Source organism: Podarcis liolepis (genome assembly GCF_965112155.1).
Source record: "Podarcis liolepis genome assembly, chromosome: 15".
Lineage (NCBI taxonomy): Eukaryota > Metazoa > Chordata > Lepidosauria > Squamata > Lacertidae > Podarcis > Podarcis liolepis.
The window spans coordinates 20496607-20509852 of NC_139566.1; the positions used below are offsets into that span (position 1 = coordinate 20496607).

The 13246-nt window shown below is 48.1% G+C and overlaps 2 protein-coding genes across 5 annotated transcripts in view; one reads left to right on the plus strand and one right to left on the minus strand.

The window, feature by feature from the left end:
* Nucleotides 1–13246, plus strand: part of WSB2 (WD repeat and SOCS box containing 2) — a 75608-nt gene that overhangs the window by 15450 nt on the left and 46912 nt on the right. The window lies entirely within an intron of this gene.
* Nucleotides 239–13166, minus strand: RFC5 (replication factor C subunit 5). 3 transcript variants are annotated; one of them, XM_083478837.1, is made up of 11 exons: nucleotides 13024–13166; nucleotides 11679–11743; nucleotides 10758–10894; nucleotides 9303–9382; nucleotides 8041–8114; nucleotides 7274–7433; nucleotides 6169–6250; nucleotides 4204–4333; nucleotides 3304–3381; nucleotides 1785–1839; nucleotides 239–1204 (listed from the first exon to the last, which is right to left on the minus strand). In XM_083478837.1, exons 1-11 carry the CDS (start codon nucleotides 13095–13097, stop codon nucleotides 1108–1110), a joined length of 1032 nt encoding a protein of 343 aa, XP_083334963.1. In that variant the 5' UTR covers nucleotides 13098–13166; the 3' UTR covers nucleotides 239–1107. The 3 variants fall into 3 exon arrangements, with proteins under 3 accessions (XP_083334963.1, XP_083334965.1, XP_083334964.1); XM_083478839.1 differs by having other exon boundaries at nucleotides 10758–10889; nucleotides 13024–13067; XM_083478838.1 differs by lacking the exon at nucleotides 13024–13166 and adding an exon at nucleotides 12417–12998.

Sequence of the window (13246 nt, forward strand, 5' to 3'; positions counted from 1 at the left end):
CTGGAACACACAAGACGCCAGTGGGTGGCAAGGTGACTTTGGCTCCCAGCACCTGGATTGCATCTCTCCTGCTGCTCAAGCCTCTCTGCAGCTTCTATTGATGTATGTTAAAGCATGCCTGCTATCTGCAATTCACACAACTAGCAGCATGTTTGGCCTTGCATCACCAGGCAGAAAAACTAGGTGAGGTTACTTATCACCCTGGATGTAGAACTGTATTGAACCAAGACACTTTGGCTAGGTGCTAATAAAACCGGGCTTTATTACAATACACACAAAAAAAAACCACTATTGCATTTCAATAGGAGGAAGGCAACACTTCAAGAATCTTTCAAGAGATGCTTTCAAGCCACCTAGGGGAACCTGTCACCCTCTATATGGTACTGGACCCAGATTTCCCTTATTTCTGATTGTTTGCTGGGGCTGATGGCAGTTAAGTGGCCTGGAAACATCCAGGGAGCTTCCGGCTCCTGGCACAGGTACGTGCTTTTTCCTTTTTGCCGCACTTTGGAAGCCAAGGGTGCTCACCCTCTGTTCCTGCACGGCACCTTGCTGCACCAATCTAGACCTGGAGACCATGTTGAGTAACCACCCTCCTCTGCCCCAAAGCACATTTCTGTTTTATGAACCGTGGCAGGTGGGTGAGGCTACCCAGCTGTCAATCGCCTGTTGTTGTTGTGACATCATATGACTGACTGGTGGGGTTGTCCTGCCTACTTGGCGAAAGTTTTCACTGGAAACCAGCTGCTAAAAAGGGGGGTGGGAGAAGGTGGGAGTCAGCCTTGCTCCAGGGAAGAAGAAACTGAAGCTCACTTCAAGCTCCTGACTGCTGCTTTGTAGCCACTTTGGGTGCCTGTCTCACATTTGATGGCAGGTGAGGGGCAAGTGGGCATGGCTTCAAAGAATGGTGTTGCAAGGCTAAATCTGGCCTGCAGGGTAGGGGTTCCCCACCCCTGCCTTAAGGTGACCCTAAATTCTGAGGGAGCTCAGTAAAGAGCTACCATAAATGCCGATGCACAGCCAAACAGGAGTTCTGTCTTTTGGAGCTGCAGAAGCGGAAGTTGTAGACCGGACAGCAGACGAGAAGCTGGAGAGAAAGGGGCTTTTCTAAGCCTCTGCTGTGATCAGGTCTCTGGTGACCTGGAAGGCACCAACAAGGGCTCCCAGCTGAATCTTCTCGCTTGTCCCTGCAGCCAGGCGGTGCCTGAAAAGGAGAGGATGGAGGATGAGTCTTCCTACCAGTCAGTTGTATTTTTAAAGCAGCAGACAGATGTACAAGAAAATAGGTGGATGCTAAAGCAGCTTTTGTTTGGAGGGGAAGCTGGTTAAGGACAAGCCTGTTAATAGCAGCTCTCCCAGGACCTTGCCCATTCGTACCCCATATGAGCCTTCCACCCAGCAGACCAGGCAATCTTGGCTTTCATTACAGTGAGGAAGAGAGCATGCAGGGTTTTAGCCCTCACGGGGCAGAGAAAATATTTAACAAATGCAACTTTATCCCTGTCTTCCAGAAACTGCCCAGAGCTAATGTTGCATGGTTATATATACCCCTTAAGTTTACAACTGGAAAACAGTTAATTGGTGCTTTAAGTTTAAGTGAGCTATGCCTATATTACCCTAAAACACTTTATTAAAAAGAAAGAAGGGAACGGAGTTCTGGGCTTGGGGAAAATGAGTTTAGGGCTTTGAACACTAAGGGGAATGTATGCAATATTCTGGGTCACTGCTCAAGAGCAGCTATCTCCACCCCCGCCTGCCAGAGACGATGGTCCAGTGACACTCACTCAACATCCGCCATCTTGATCAGCAACTGGATTCGTACAGATGATGGGAAGTCAACTGTAGAGCAAAAGAAAAGGCCATCACTGACATTTTCCAAAAGGCAACAATCCCTGTTATTTTACCACAATGATCAGGGAAGACATGCTTGTCGATTACAACCTTGCAAAAGTCACTAGCCTGCAAAGTTGTTCTCTAGCCTGCTGAGAGCCGGCAAAAGATGGCCGTATTTCTGTGCTGGACTTGGGAGAATGGAGGTGGGGGGCTCCCCTCTCTAGGTGGCCTCTTGTTTTCTATGCTGGGTGTTCAGGTCCTCATCCACCACCCCATTCACTTGCCTGCAAGCTATTCTTTGTCACCTATAGCTACTAGGATAGTGGTTAAACACAAGGCTGATTTATTGAGGATCATAATTTAAATCTTGCACAGGAGAATGCAGGCCTGTGAATATGGCTTTCAACGCTCATTTGTTTGATTTCTTTCTCACTTTTTATATACCGCTTTTTTCTCCAAGGAGCTCAAGGTGGTGTACGTGCATCTTCCCCACTCCGTATTTTACCCTCACAACAGCCCTGGGAGGTAGGCTAGGCTGGGAGGCAGTGGCTGGCCCAAGGTCACTCAGTGAGCTTCAATACCTCAGTGGGAATTCGAACCCTGGTCTCCCAGCTCCTAGTCAAACACACTATCCCAGAGCTTTCCCAACTTTTCATGTTGGTGACACGCTTTTTAGACATGTATCATTTCATGACACAGTAATTCAGTTTTACTAGTAAACCAGAGGTTAAACCAGGGGTCTGCAACCTTTAAGACAAAAAGAGCCACTTGGACCCGTTTCCGAAGAAAAAACAACTGGGAGCCGCAAAACCATTGCGACATTTAAAACAAATATATCTCCGGAGCCACGATCTGACAGTGGGCGGGAAGGTGACGTCGGGACGGTGCGTGACTAACGCACACACTGCCCCCATGCGATGTCACAGCCAGTACAGCGCCCGCCACAGTGGGGAGTGTTGGGGCGCACAATGCGCCTCCTCCCCCTTGCTAGTATCCACCCCGGAGCCGCAGCAAAGATGTAAAAGAGCCACATGCGGCTCCGGAGCCGCGGGTTGCAGACCCCTGGGTTAAACCAACCCCTTTCCAGCCCTGGGAGAAGTGCAGGGAGCGTTCACACAACACACTGCAACTGACACACTAATGTTTTGTGACAGTTTGGAAAACTCTGTGAGCTTTGCACCACAAGGGTTCCAGGTTCTCATTTAGGACCACTTTGCTGAGAAAAGGTGCTACTTTCTTAAGGTCCCTCTCTGCCAAATGCAGGAGCTGCACACACACAGTCACAGGCAGAGATGTCCCCCTTTTATCATGATCTACAGTGGCAATACCACAACAGAGCTACTGGGCATGCTCAGCAGTCATGGCTTCAGAACTCTGAACCACTCGGCTTTCTTGGATCAGCCTCTCTGATCTGTGTCAGAACACAGAAAGCCTCCAACCCCCAAGTGGTTTTTTTTCTTTTTTTTTTACCTCGGTGGACAAACAAGTGGATTTCTGTCAGGATGTCCTGAAGAGCTAAACCCTTCAATGTTTTCAGCTCCATGATATCTGGGCAGAGTGTCAAGGTGAGGTACTGTCAGGGTAGGAGTCATCAACAAAGCAGTAACTCACCTGAAGCAGGTGAAGTTAACCCTTTATTCAAGGAAACAACACAGATCAGGTCTAGAAGTCTCAGCAACTCTTTCTAGGTCTTCCACCGATGAAGCATTTGTGAGGATTGAAGGTCCTCGCTTTCCCAGTGTCCATTAAGACGACTCCTCTCCAGGGTCTTTCCCAAGGTCTCGGGCAGCGTCTGCGCACAACCAACTTCTGCTCTGCCAGTTTCATTTCTCAGAGTTCTTTGAGACCAGAGGGGAGACGAGCTGCTTCAGGCAGGAGGGAGAGGACCCCATGGCTTTTTCAGCAGCCTGCCTCCACTCTGCCTCTGCCACCCTCCACCTTAGCCTCGGAGTCTGAACTGCTCTCTGCCTCAGCTTCTCCCTGTTCACTAAACCCTGTTGCCTCTTCAGCTTCTAACATCTCCTCCTCCCAGTCTGCTGCTGCTTCTCCCTCTGATCTCTCATCGTCCCAATCCCCTGGCCTTCTTCCCTAGGGGGTTCCCCGGCTGCTGTCTCTCACCACTCCTTTGCATCTTGCAAGTCCACGAAAGGTACATTCTATAGAACGGATGAAATTCCCTTCCTGAATCCCTGCTTACTGAACTGGAGTGCCCACGGAAAACCCAGATCTGAAAGCCCCCAAGGGGGGACCAGTGCAGCTGGAGAAGGGAAGGGCAGACAAACACAACAGCCGATGTCAGGAATATGGAGCACCGTTTGTGCCCAGTGCTTTGCAGGCGGATTTCCGCTCGGCATGGGGTTCAAAGGATACTGCGATAGGCAGTGGTGAAATCTTGGTTCAGCATCCAATCGAGGATGTTGGCAATGTCAGACTTGAGCGGCTGCCCCGTGCAGGTGTAGACTGTCTCCTCGGTCACCTTTCCAAAGGCCATGGATGTGCTCTGGCAGGGAAAGAGAAGAGAAACCGTTGTGCAGCAAAGGAACAAAGGCATTGACACCAGCAACCAAAGCCTCTGCTTTAAGACCAGGCCAGGGGAAGCTGTGGCCCTCCAGAGGCTTCTGCACTCCAGTTCCCACCATTCCTGAATACTGACGGCTAAGGAGAAACTGCTGGATCAGGCCAATGACCCATCTAGTCCAGCATCCTCTTCTCATGGTGGCCAACTAGATGCCTGGGCGGAATCCTCAAGCAGGATTCGAACACAAGAGGCCGCTCCCCTCCTGGGGCTTCAGAATCATTTACTGCCTCCAACTATGGAGGTGTGTTTGCCACACACTCTTAGTTAGGTGGGCTAGTGAATCTGTGTCAATACAAAATGCTGTTAAGAATTAGGAGGAATCTGGCAGCTCCAGGTGAGAGGGAGGGAAGGAGGGAGCAAGATGCTACTTGGGAGGCTGGGGAGAGGCACCAGCCGGGTGCTGCATCCAAGGGCTGAAGGAGGAAGCAGGCGGCTGCAGATGAAGTCATGGCACTAAAAAGAAACGACGAGCCTCTACTACAGGCTGCTGCAAAACAGAAGAGGCTGCTGCAAAGATGCAGGGGGGTTGCAGGGCAGGCACTGAGCTGCAAACCCTCAGGCCCATTTTCACCTTTCGCTGACTCCTCTTCACATACTGTCACAGGGCAGTGTGTATTTTGAATTCAGAGAGCCATATGCTATTTCCAGAGAGAATACAATGCATTTGCTGTTGGACATGGACATGCATGCACACACACACACACACACACACACACTAATGAACGGGACTGCCAGTTTCAGAAGCTACCATATACAGTGGTGCCCCGCAAGACGAAATTAATTCGTTCCGCAATTTTTGTCGTCTAGCGAATTTTTCGTCTTGCGAATCACGAAATCCCATAGGAATGCATTGAAAATCAATTAATGCGTTCCTATGGTCAAAAAAAGTCCAAACAAAGCCAAATTTGGTACAACAACAGTTTATTAACTGCTCTTTAAAGTCACACATACTGTAAAGAGCAGTTCAAAAATTTAAGGGAAAATAAATTAACTTTATAAACAAAACATGTCTTTGTTTTTAGACAAAGAAAAAAAAGTCGCGAGACGTTTTCGTCTTGCGAAGCAAGCCCATAGGGAAATTCGTCTTGCGAGGCAAATCGAAAACGGAAAAACCTTTCGTCTAGCGAGTTTTTTGTCTTGCGAGGCATTCGTCTTGCGAGGTACCACTGTACTGAGAAAAATCACTGGTCTATCTAGTTCACTTTTCTCTATACTGACTGGCAGTGGTTCTCCATGGTTTCAAAAAGGACCTTCTCCCAGCCCAAGATGACCTGCTATCACCGTTTCCGTAAAAGAAAACAAATAAACCAAAGTTTCTAGTCCTCATGGTTCCAAATAAAGGGCTGAATTAAGTAGGAACATAGAAAACTCTTATAACCAGCCATAACATTGCTCCATCGAGCTCAGTATCATCTCCACTGACTGTCAGCCGCTCTGCAGGGTTTTCAGACATGGAGTCTTGCCCAGTCTAAACCTGGAGAGGCCACACACTGAACCTGGGACCTTTTGCATGGAAAGCAGGTGCTCTAACAAATAAGCGAAGGTCCTCCACCTCCAAATTCCATTGCTGGGGACAAACAATAAGAGGGGGACGCACAGCACAGCCGTTGTCTTCACATCCTCCTTAGTCTGGCCACTGGGTGAAAACACACCAGGAGTTGGTGAACCTTTGGCTCAATCCAGCAGGACTTGTTCTTGTGAGAGCAGGGAATTGATCTGATGGCTGGCTCTTTACAGAAAGCCGAAGCCATACGTACCTGTAAGATGTTCAGAGACCTGCGCATATCGCCGTTGGAAAGCGTCACCAGGGCTTTCATCCCATCATCGCTTACATCAACTCTGAAAGACAAAAAAAAAAGGACAGAATAAATCGGGGAGAAAGGAACCTTTTCCAGCCTGAGGGCCACAATGCTTTCTGGGCAACCTTCTGAGGGCCACATGCTGGTGGTGGGCAGGGCCAAAGGCACCTCCTGCTTGGCAGGGGGTTGGACTTGATGGCCCTTGTGGTCTATTCCAACTCTATGATTCTATGATTCAAAGGCAGAAGGAGCAAGCAACGTAGTGGGAGAGCTGAAAAAAATGCCAAGGTATTTCACTTCTGGCAACCAAGGCACCCCTTCAGCTTCAGATAGTAGATGAGTCTAAAAAGCATGGGACAGAAATTTTCACTGCCCTCTAGTGGCTATTACTCATTTACCATAAGTAATGTATTTAGCGTTAACTCCTAGGAGGCTTAGCTAAGAGGCTTAGTTTGGTCACAATGGACTATACATCTCCAGAGTTAATGCTAAATACATTACTTCTGGTAAATGAGCCACCATGGCAGCTAGAGGGTAATGAAAATTTGTGTCCCAGGCTTTTTAGACTCATCTACCCATGTACTATCTGAAACCAAAGTGGCACATTGGTTGCCAGGCGTACTTTTTTACCAGCTCTCCCAGCCCACTAATGTGAATTCTACCTTTGTACAGAAGGCTAATTTCTACAAACACACCATCTGGGCAAGTGAGAGGCATTATCAAGAGTTCAAGGACACATTCCAGACAGGCAAAAACTCTCAAGGAGGGTGTGGGCTGGGAAGGGGCATGGCTGCAGAGACAGGTATGGTCGGCGGGGTGTGTGTGTGTGGAGTCTCAAGGGTCAGAGAAGGAAAGGACTTCCTGGTCCCCTCCAACCTTGTAGTTCCTCAAAATGCAATGAATACACAGGAGATATAGGAGCTGTAATCAAGTACTCTAGGGCTGATGTTCCTAATGCCAGATTGACAGTCCCAACATTTGCACAAATTGGAGGAAGATGGTTGCCAGGTGCAGTCAAAGGGGAAGAGCCATGATGCCCCCCCAGCTGTGTTTTTATACTCACCCCTCCTCCTCGATGACGTGCTGCAGCCGAGGAACCATGAGCTCAGGAGTCAGGGGGCCAAAGCGGAATCTGGTGCACCTGGACTGCAGGGCTGGGATGATCTTGGAGAGGTAGTTGCAGATGAGGCAAAACCTGGTGTTCTCGGTGAACTTCTCTATCACTGGAGAGGCGGTGCAAAGGGATTGGGAAGAGAGATGAGCCCACGTGAGGCTGAAGCAGGGACAGAGGCCTATTGAATGCAGTTAAGGCTGAGAACATAGGCTGCCTTACACCACAGTCAGACCACTGGTCCATCTAGCTCAGTACTGTCTACATGGACTGGCAGTGGCTCTCCAGGGTTCGAGGTGGGATGTTTCCAGCCCTACCTGGAGACGCCATTTGGGACTGAACCTGGGACCTTCTGCATGCAAAGGATGCCCTACCCCTGCACTGCTGCCCTTCACCTTTGCTGCTTAGTTGCGATTCCCATCATTCTTGACTGCTGGTCGTGGCAACTGGGGCAGACAGGGGTTGGCATGCAACTTCTGGAGGGCTGCAGGTTCCTCATCCCTGCCCTGCAACCGGCTTGTTCGAATGTTACACTGAACACAGGTGCTGCACACTTAGGAGAACCCCACACTGACTGCCAGAGGCTCTTCAGGGGGCCAAACTGGAGCCTCTCTCAGTGCAACCTCGAGATGCTGCAGGAACAGCCTTAGGAACTGCTACCCTCGTGAGCTCACTGTACCTGCAACACTATTACTCCCCCCAGCACAAGGTAAACTTACCACGCCTGAGGGCATTCTGGGCATCCTGTGTCATGGCATCTGCTTCATCCAGAATCACCAGCTTAAAGCCTTTCCTAGCAGGAGGGAAGGAGAAGATGACTGACGTTGGACACAGAACTTCAAGCAAACCACAAAGACACAGATGCAACCCACCTACCCATCTTCAAGAAACAAAGGTGGAGTCGAGCCTGGTAAAGAGGGTTTTCTACTGATACACCTCAGCTTTCAAGCAACATCTTTTGAACAGCCCTGGCTAAACCTTCAGCAGGCGACTGGGACAATGACTCCGGGCTACGGTTGAAAGTGACGAGCTTAGGTGACAATGTGGCAAGGTTAAGTTAGAAAACACTGCACAGGGTATGCAAAATATCACCTTTCAGAATCTTTCTGCGACAGACCTGGAGACCAAAGACTCAGGTTGGAGTCTAAGACAGGAGGGGCCAACATGGTGCTTCACAGATCTTTATGAACTACAAATCCCATCATCCCCGGACCAAGATGACTAAGACTGATGGGTGTTGTAGTCCAGCAAGCTCTGCAGAGCATCACATTGGCTGCTCTGGCCTTGAAGATTAGCCCAGGAGTAGCCAATCTGGTTCCCTCCAGATGCTGCTTAACTCCAGTTCCCATCAGCTCCAGTCAGCATAGCTAATGCTCAAGGATGACCAGACTGGAAACATCTGGAGGGCACCACATTGGTGACCACTGGATTAGCTTATTCGAGTCTTTTCAGGGCAAGGAATGGGTTTTTCTACTTTGCTGTTATAACTGAAAGATGAACTAGAGCTCTTTTAAGAAGTATTCTCTGTATTGGGTTATTCAACCATGTTTCAACATTCTTCTTTGTAAAAGTTCACATAAATGTAATTTCTATCAACTGCGCAAGTAATTTTACGCGGTATTAGGGAGGGAGGGGCGTATTATGAAGCCTAGTCTGTCCCAGTTTTAAGATGGGACAGGACTAAGCTTTTGAATGGAAAATCCTTAAAAACCAGTCTGGAAGCACCCAGTTAAAAGCATTACTTGCAAAGTGGTCTGAGTATGTTTTTCTGTTCAGTCCCACCAGGAAGCAACAGAACGCCAACCCACGTCACTCCCAGGGGCACCTATTCTATGTTCAATCGAGGCGCATGGTGGCAAGGAGCCCTATGTGCTGGCTGTTAAGGCTGTGGGTGGATCGACCACACTATTTCAAAAGGGTCTTTTTTTTGGGGGGGGGGAGAGAACTTTCAGGAGGGGCTCGGAGGGTCCTGGGCACTTACTTAAAGATGCTCCTTGTGCTGGCAAAGTTCAGGATGGGCCCCCGGACAATGTCAATTCCCCTGTCGTCTGAAGCATTGAGCTGAAAAGCGAGGAAAGTGGGATTTAACAAACTAGAAGTAAGGATACAGGGAGGAGGCGGCGGGCAGGAGGAGGCTGTTTTATTATCATATCAGAACAATTAAATAGATGTGAGCACCATATAGACGCCATTGAAACCGACTGCTAAACAGCAGGGCTCTCGCCCAATTAACAAGATCTTTGCAGATTTAAAATCATATGAGCGTTAGTCAACTGGTTTGTAGGCAAGAAAACAACAACAGTGGTTCTAAAGCAAAAAACAACAACCCATCGTTTGTTTTCAGATGATGCAGGTATGCAGCAATTCTCTCATGGAGGGTGGGTGGCATTTCGGTTTTTGCATTTTAGTTCAGGGTATCCCAATGTATTGACCGCCTCACCCCCCAACCCAGGATTAAGGGGAAGGTGTAGGGGGGCGAATGAAGACCGGGGGCGGTGGCGTGTCAAAAAGGGCTTGGGGACAGAGAGGAGTTTGCAAGGTGCAGTGTGAGAAATGTAATTAGGAGCTATGAGTTTCAGAAATAAAGGGCATGTCCCTCCCTCGCCACTGAGAAACGTCCATATCTAATAATTCCACAATTCAATAATATTCTCAGAACATGCTGTTTTATTGTTTTCCCTCCTTCTTTTTCACATTTTGTGATTCTTAGTAAAGATGACTGATGATTAATAAATGTTTATAATATATATAGATATGTATTTCTTGACTTTATTGCATTTACATTCCTAAGAATTTTGGCTGGGGTCAATGACAACTTTATAAGCTCATCAAAGGGTCAATGGACTCAGAAGTTTGGGGAACCCGGTTTTAGCTGAGGAAAGCGCTACCGTATTTTTCGCTCTATAAGACACACCAGACCATAAGACGCACCTAGTTTTTGGAAGAGGAAATATATTCTGAATCCCAGAAGCTGCACTGTGATCCCGCTGGTTGTCCTGGCTTATGGGAAAGCCACAAGGGGAGCTTAAGTTATTCCACCACCTCTCCTGTGTAGCTTTCTCATTATAAACCCTGACTTTCTATCCCATTTTCTATGACGGGAATGTCAGCAGCATACCTTACAGCAGTGCTTTTTTTCTGGGGGTACTCATACCCCTAAACATTTTTTGAATCTATGTTTGGCTTCATTGAGGGGCAGTATTTCAATATGAGTAGGAAAATGAGAGTACCCCTAAACATTTTTTTTGAAGAAAAAAGCACTGCCTTACAGGCTTGTTGGAAGATGAGCAACAAAGAAAAGTGTTGTCACTCCTGAGTGGTGGGATAGAGCAGGCTAACAAAATATAAATCATGCAGAGTGATTTCTTCACTTCCTCTGCACAGAGAATGGGCACAAGAGTCTAGAGAAGATGATGAGCTCTTTCAGTTACCTTACCTCGAGGACCATTGAGCCAAACGCTTTGTCTTTGTAAAGCTGTTTAGCACAGGCCAAAATGGTGGACGTCTTGCCAGTCCCTGGAGGTCCATAGAGAAGGAGATGAGGCAGTCGATCTTCACTGATGAACTTCTGAACTAGTAGGAGAGGTGAAAGGACATTTCTGACGCTCAAGGTAACATTTTAAGAATTTAATTTTTACAAGTTGATAGGCATGACACAAAAGGCAAAAGGGACGGGGAGGGAAGAAATAAGCAGGTTCCAACCTTTAAATCAAGTAAAATTACCAAACGACCAGGTGGTGAAAGGCCAAACAGCTATTGGTCCAAATCACTCCACTCTCCCTCCTTTTGGCTATGAGAGCAAAAGCTTCTGCTTCTGCTTTATTTTATCAATGGAGCTTGTTGCATCATCTGCAATCAAAACTGTGGTTGTACCTTAACTGCAGCTTGTTTGAAATAAACAAAGTTCAAACCATGTGTTATCAAGCTGACTTGTTCAAACGAAACATCGCTGATTAATCTGAAATGGGTAAGTCTGATCTCTTGATGGCCATGCCAAAGGATGAGACGCTTGCAAAGGCTCATTGCTGTCACAATAAACTGTGGTTTGTTGTGATGTCCAAAGGCAACAACTGCATTTGTCAATGCACTGCAAATAAGGAATACGGATATTACATGCTTTTTCACAGCTCATGACCCTTCACCTGTGCCATATAGGCCTCTTCCTTTCTTGTCATCACACTTGTTGTTATCACAAGGTGCATCACAAGCTAAACAGCCCTTCCTTACTTTGTTACTTTTTGAGACAGCTTGACTTGGGGAGGCTCACTATCAGGAAAACCTGCTTTAAAAATAAACTATGTGTTTCCCAAAGGCTTTGAGATGATATATAAAAGCACTGGAAATATTTGATACTTACTGGTACTCAGAATGTCCTGATGAGAAATCAGATCACTCAGCGTCTGAGGTCGGTATTTTTCTACCCTACCAGTAAAAGATAGAATGCAGATGAAATCCTGTCTACATGTGGTGTAGGCTTGATCTACACATACAGGAGAACATGAGAAGGGATTTCCTGGATCACACCAAAGGCTTATCTAGTTCAGTATCCTGTTCTCACAGTGGCCAGGTAGAGGTGCCCATGGGAAGCCCCCAAGGGCAACAACTCTCCCCACAACTAGAGATTCCCATCAAACGGAATTCAGGGGCATACTGCCTCTTACATTGGCCTTGCCAGAATGAAGGGGCCACAGAGTGATAAAATCCAGGACTGCTCAACTTCAGATTTCAAGTTAAGTTTGGAGGTGAAAGGTGGGTGGGGATAGAAATCTTATAAGACGCACACACACAAAACAGACATGGGAAACCCGTGGGCTTCCAGGTGGGGCTGGACCCTCATCAGTCCCAGGAAGCATGGACAATCGTCAGGAATGATGGGAGTTCTAGTCCAACCACATCCAGAGGGCCAAAGGTACCCCATAACTGACGAGAAAACAACAGTTGCCTAAGAGAGCAAAGGCTGCCTTGCTTGCTTACCACTTTCTACTCACCCCAGCAGAGTACAGCCCTGCACAGACCTCCCAAAAAATAATCCCCACCCCAGACGCTTATCGCCATGTCAAAATGGGCCATTTTATCCCTTGAGGCTGTTACTTGCCCCCTCATTCTTTGGCACTGCGCATATGTCTTTACTACCTTTTGACAGAAGATCCCAAGTGTGGGACCGAAACGAATCCTACAATATATGACTGCAGTTATTATGTATTAGCAGAACACAGGAATACACTTTTTATTATTAATATTATTATGACCACCACCAGGAAGAGGGGGTGGTGGAAAGAGAGCACCGTGCATAGCTGTCAACTTTTCCCTTTTCTTGCGAGGAATCCTATTCGGAATAAGGGAACTTCCCTTAAAAAAAGGGAAACGTTGACAGCTATGGCACCGTGCTTAATGCTTCCCTGAGCTCCGTGGATGAAGATGCAGCGGAACGAATGAAGAGAACAGCAAGGTGAGCGAGGAGAACACTCTGCACATGCTCTGGGGCACTCTCTGCATGATTTACACAGAACACCCCCAAGGGAAAAATCCTAGCTTAGCAAACAGGTTCCGGAGCGGAATTCCGGCGCAGAATATAAGCTCCCTGCCCTCCGAAAAAGAAACTAGGGGAGTGGGGGGGGGGGAACTAATGGCCCCCATCACGCAGCCTCCTGGCAACAGCAGCACACTCCCCGCCCGCCCTTCATCGTTTGATTTCGCTATACCAGGGCAAGTTCGCGTTCCTCCCGGCCACCGTCCTCCCCGCAGGCGCCGCCGCCGCCGCCGCCGCGCGCTCCATGCCGAACCTTCGCGCCGCTTCACTTCGCCGGCGCCAAAGCAGCCCAACCTCGCTTCTCGCGAGATGTGTAATTTAAAACGAACAGCAGCAAGCAGCAGCACGCGAGACTTCCGCGCCGAGGCTACGGCTGCCGGGCCGCCTCCCTCCCT

Coding starts and splice junctions, on each gene's coding strand:
- RFC5 (XM_083478837.1), bottom strand. CDS start 13,097: ATGGAGCGCGCGGCGGCGGCGGCGGCGGCGCCTGCGGGGAGGACGGTG. Junction 11,744..13,023: donor AGGAACGCGAACTTGCCCTG/GTATAGCGAAAT, acceptor TTTTACTGGTAG/GGTAGAAAAATACCGACCTC. Junction 3,382..4,203: donor TTTCACCACTGCCTATCGCA/GTATCCTTTGAA, acceptor CACTCTGCCCAG/ATATCATGGAGCTGAAAACA.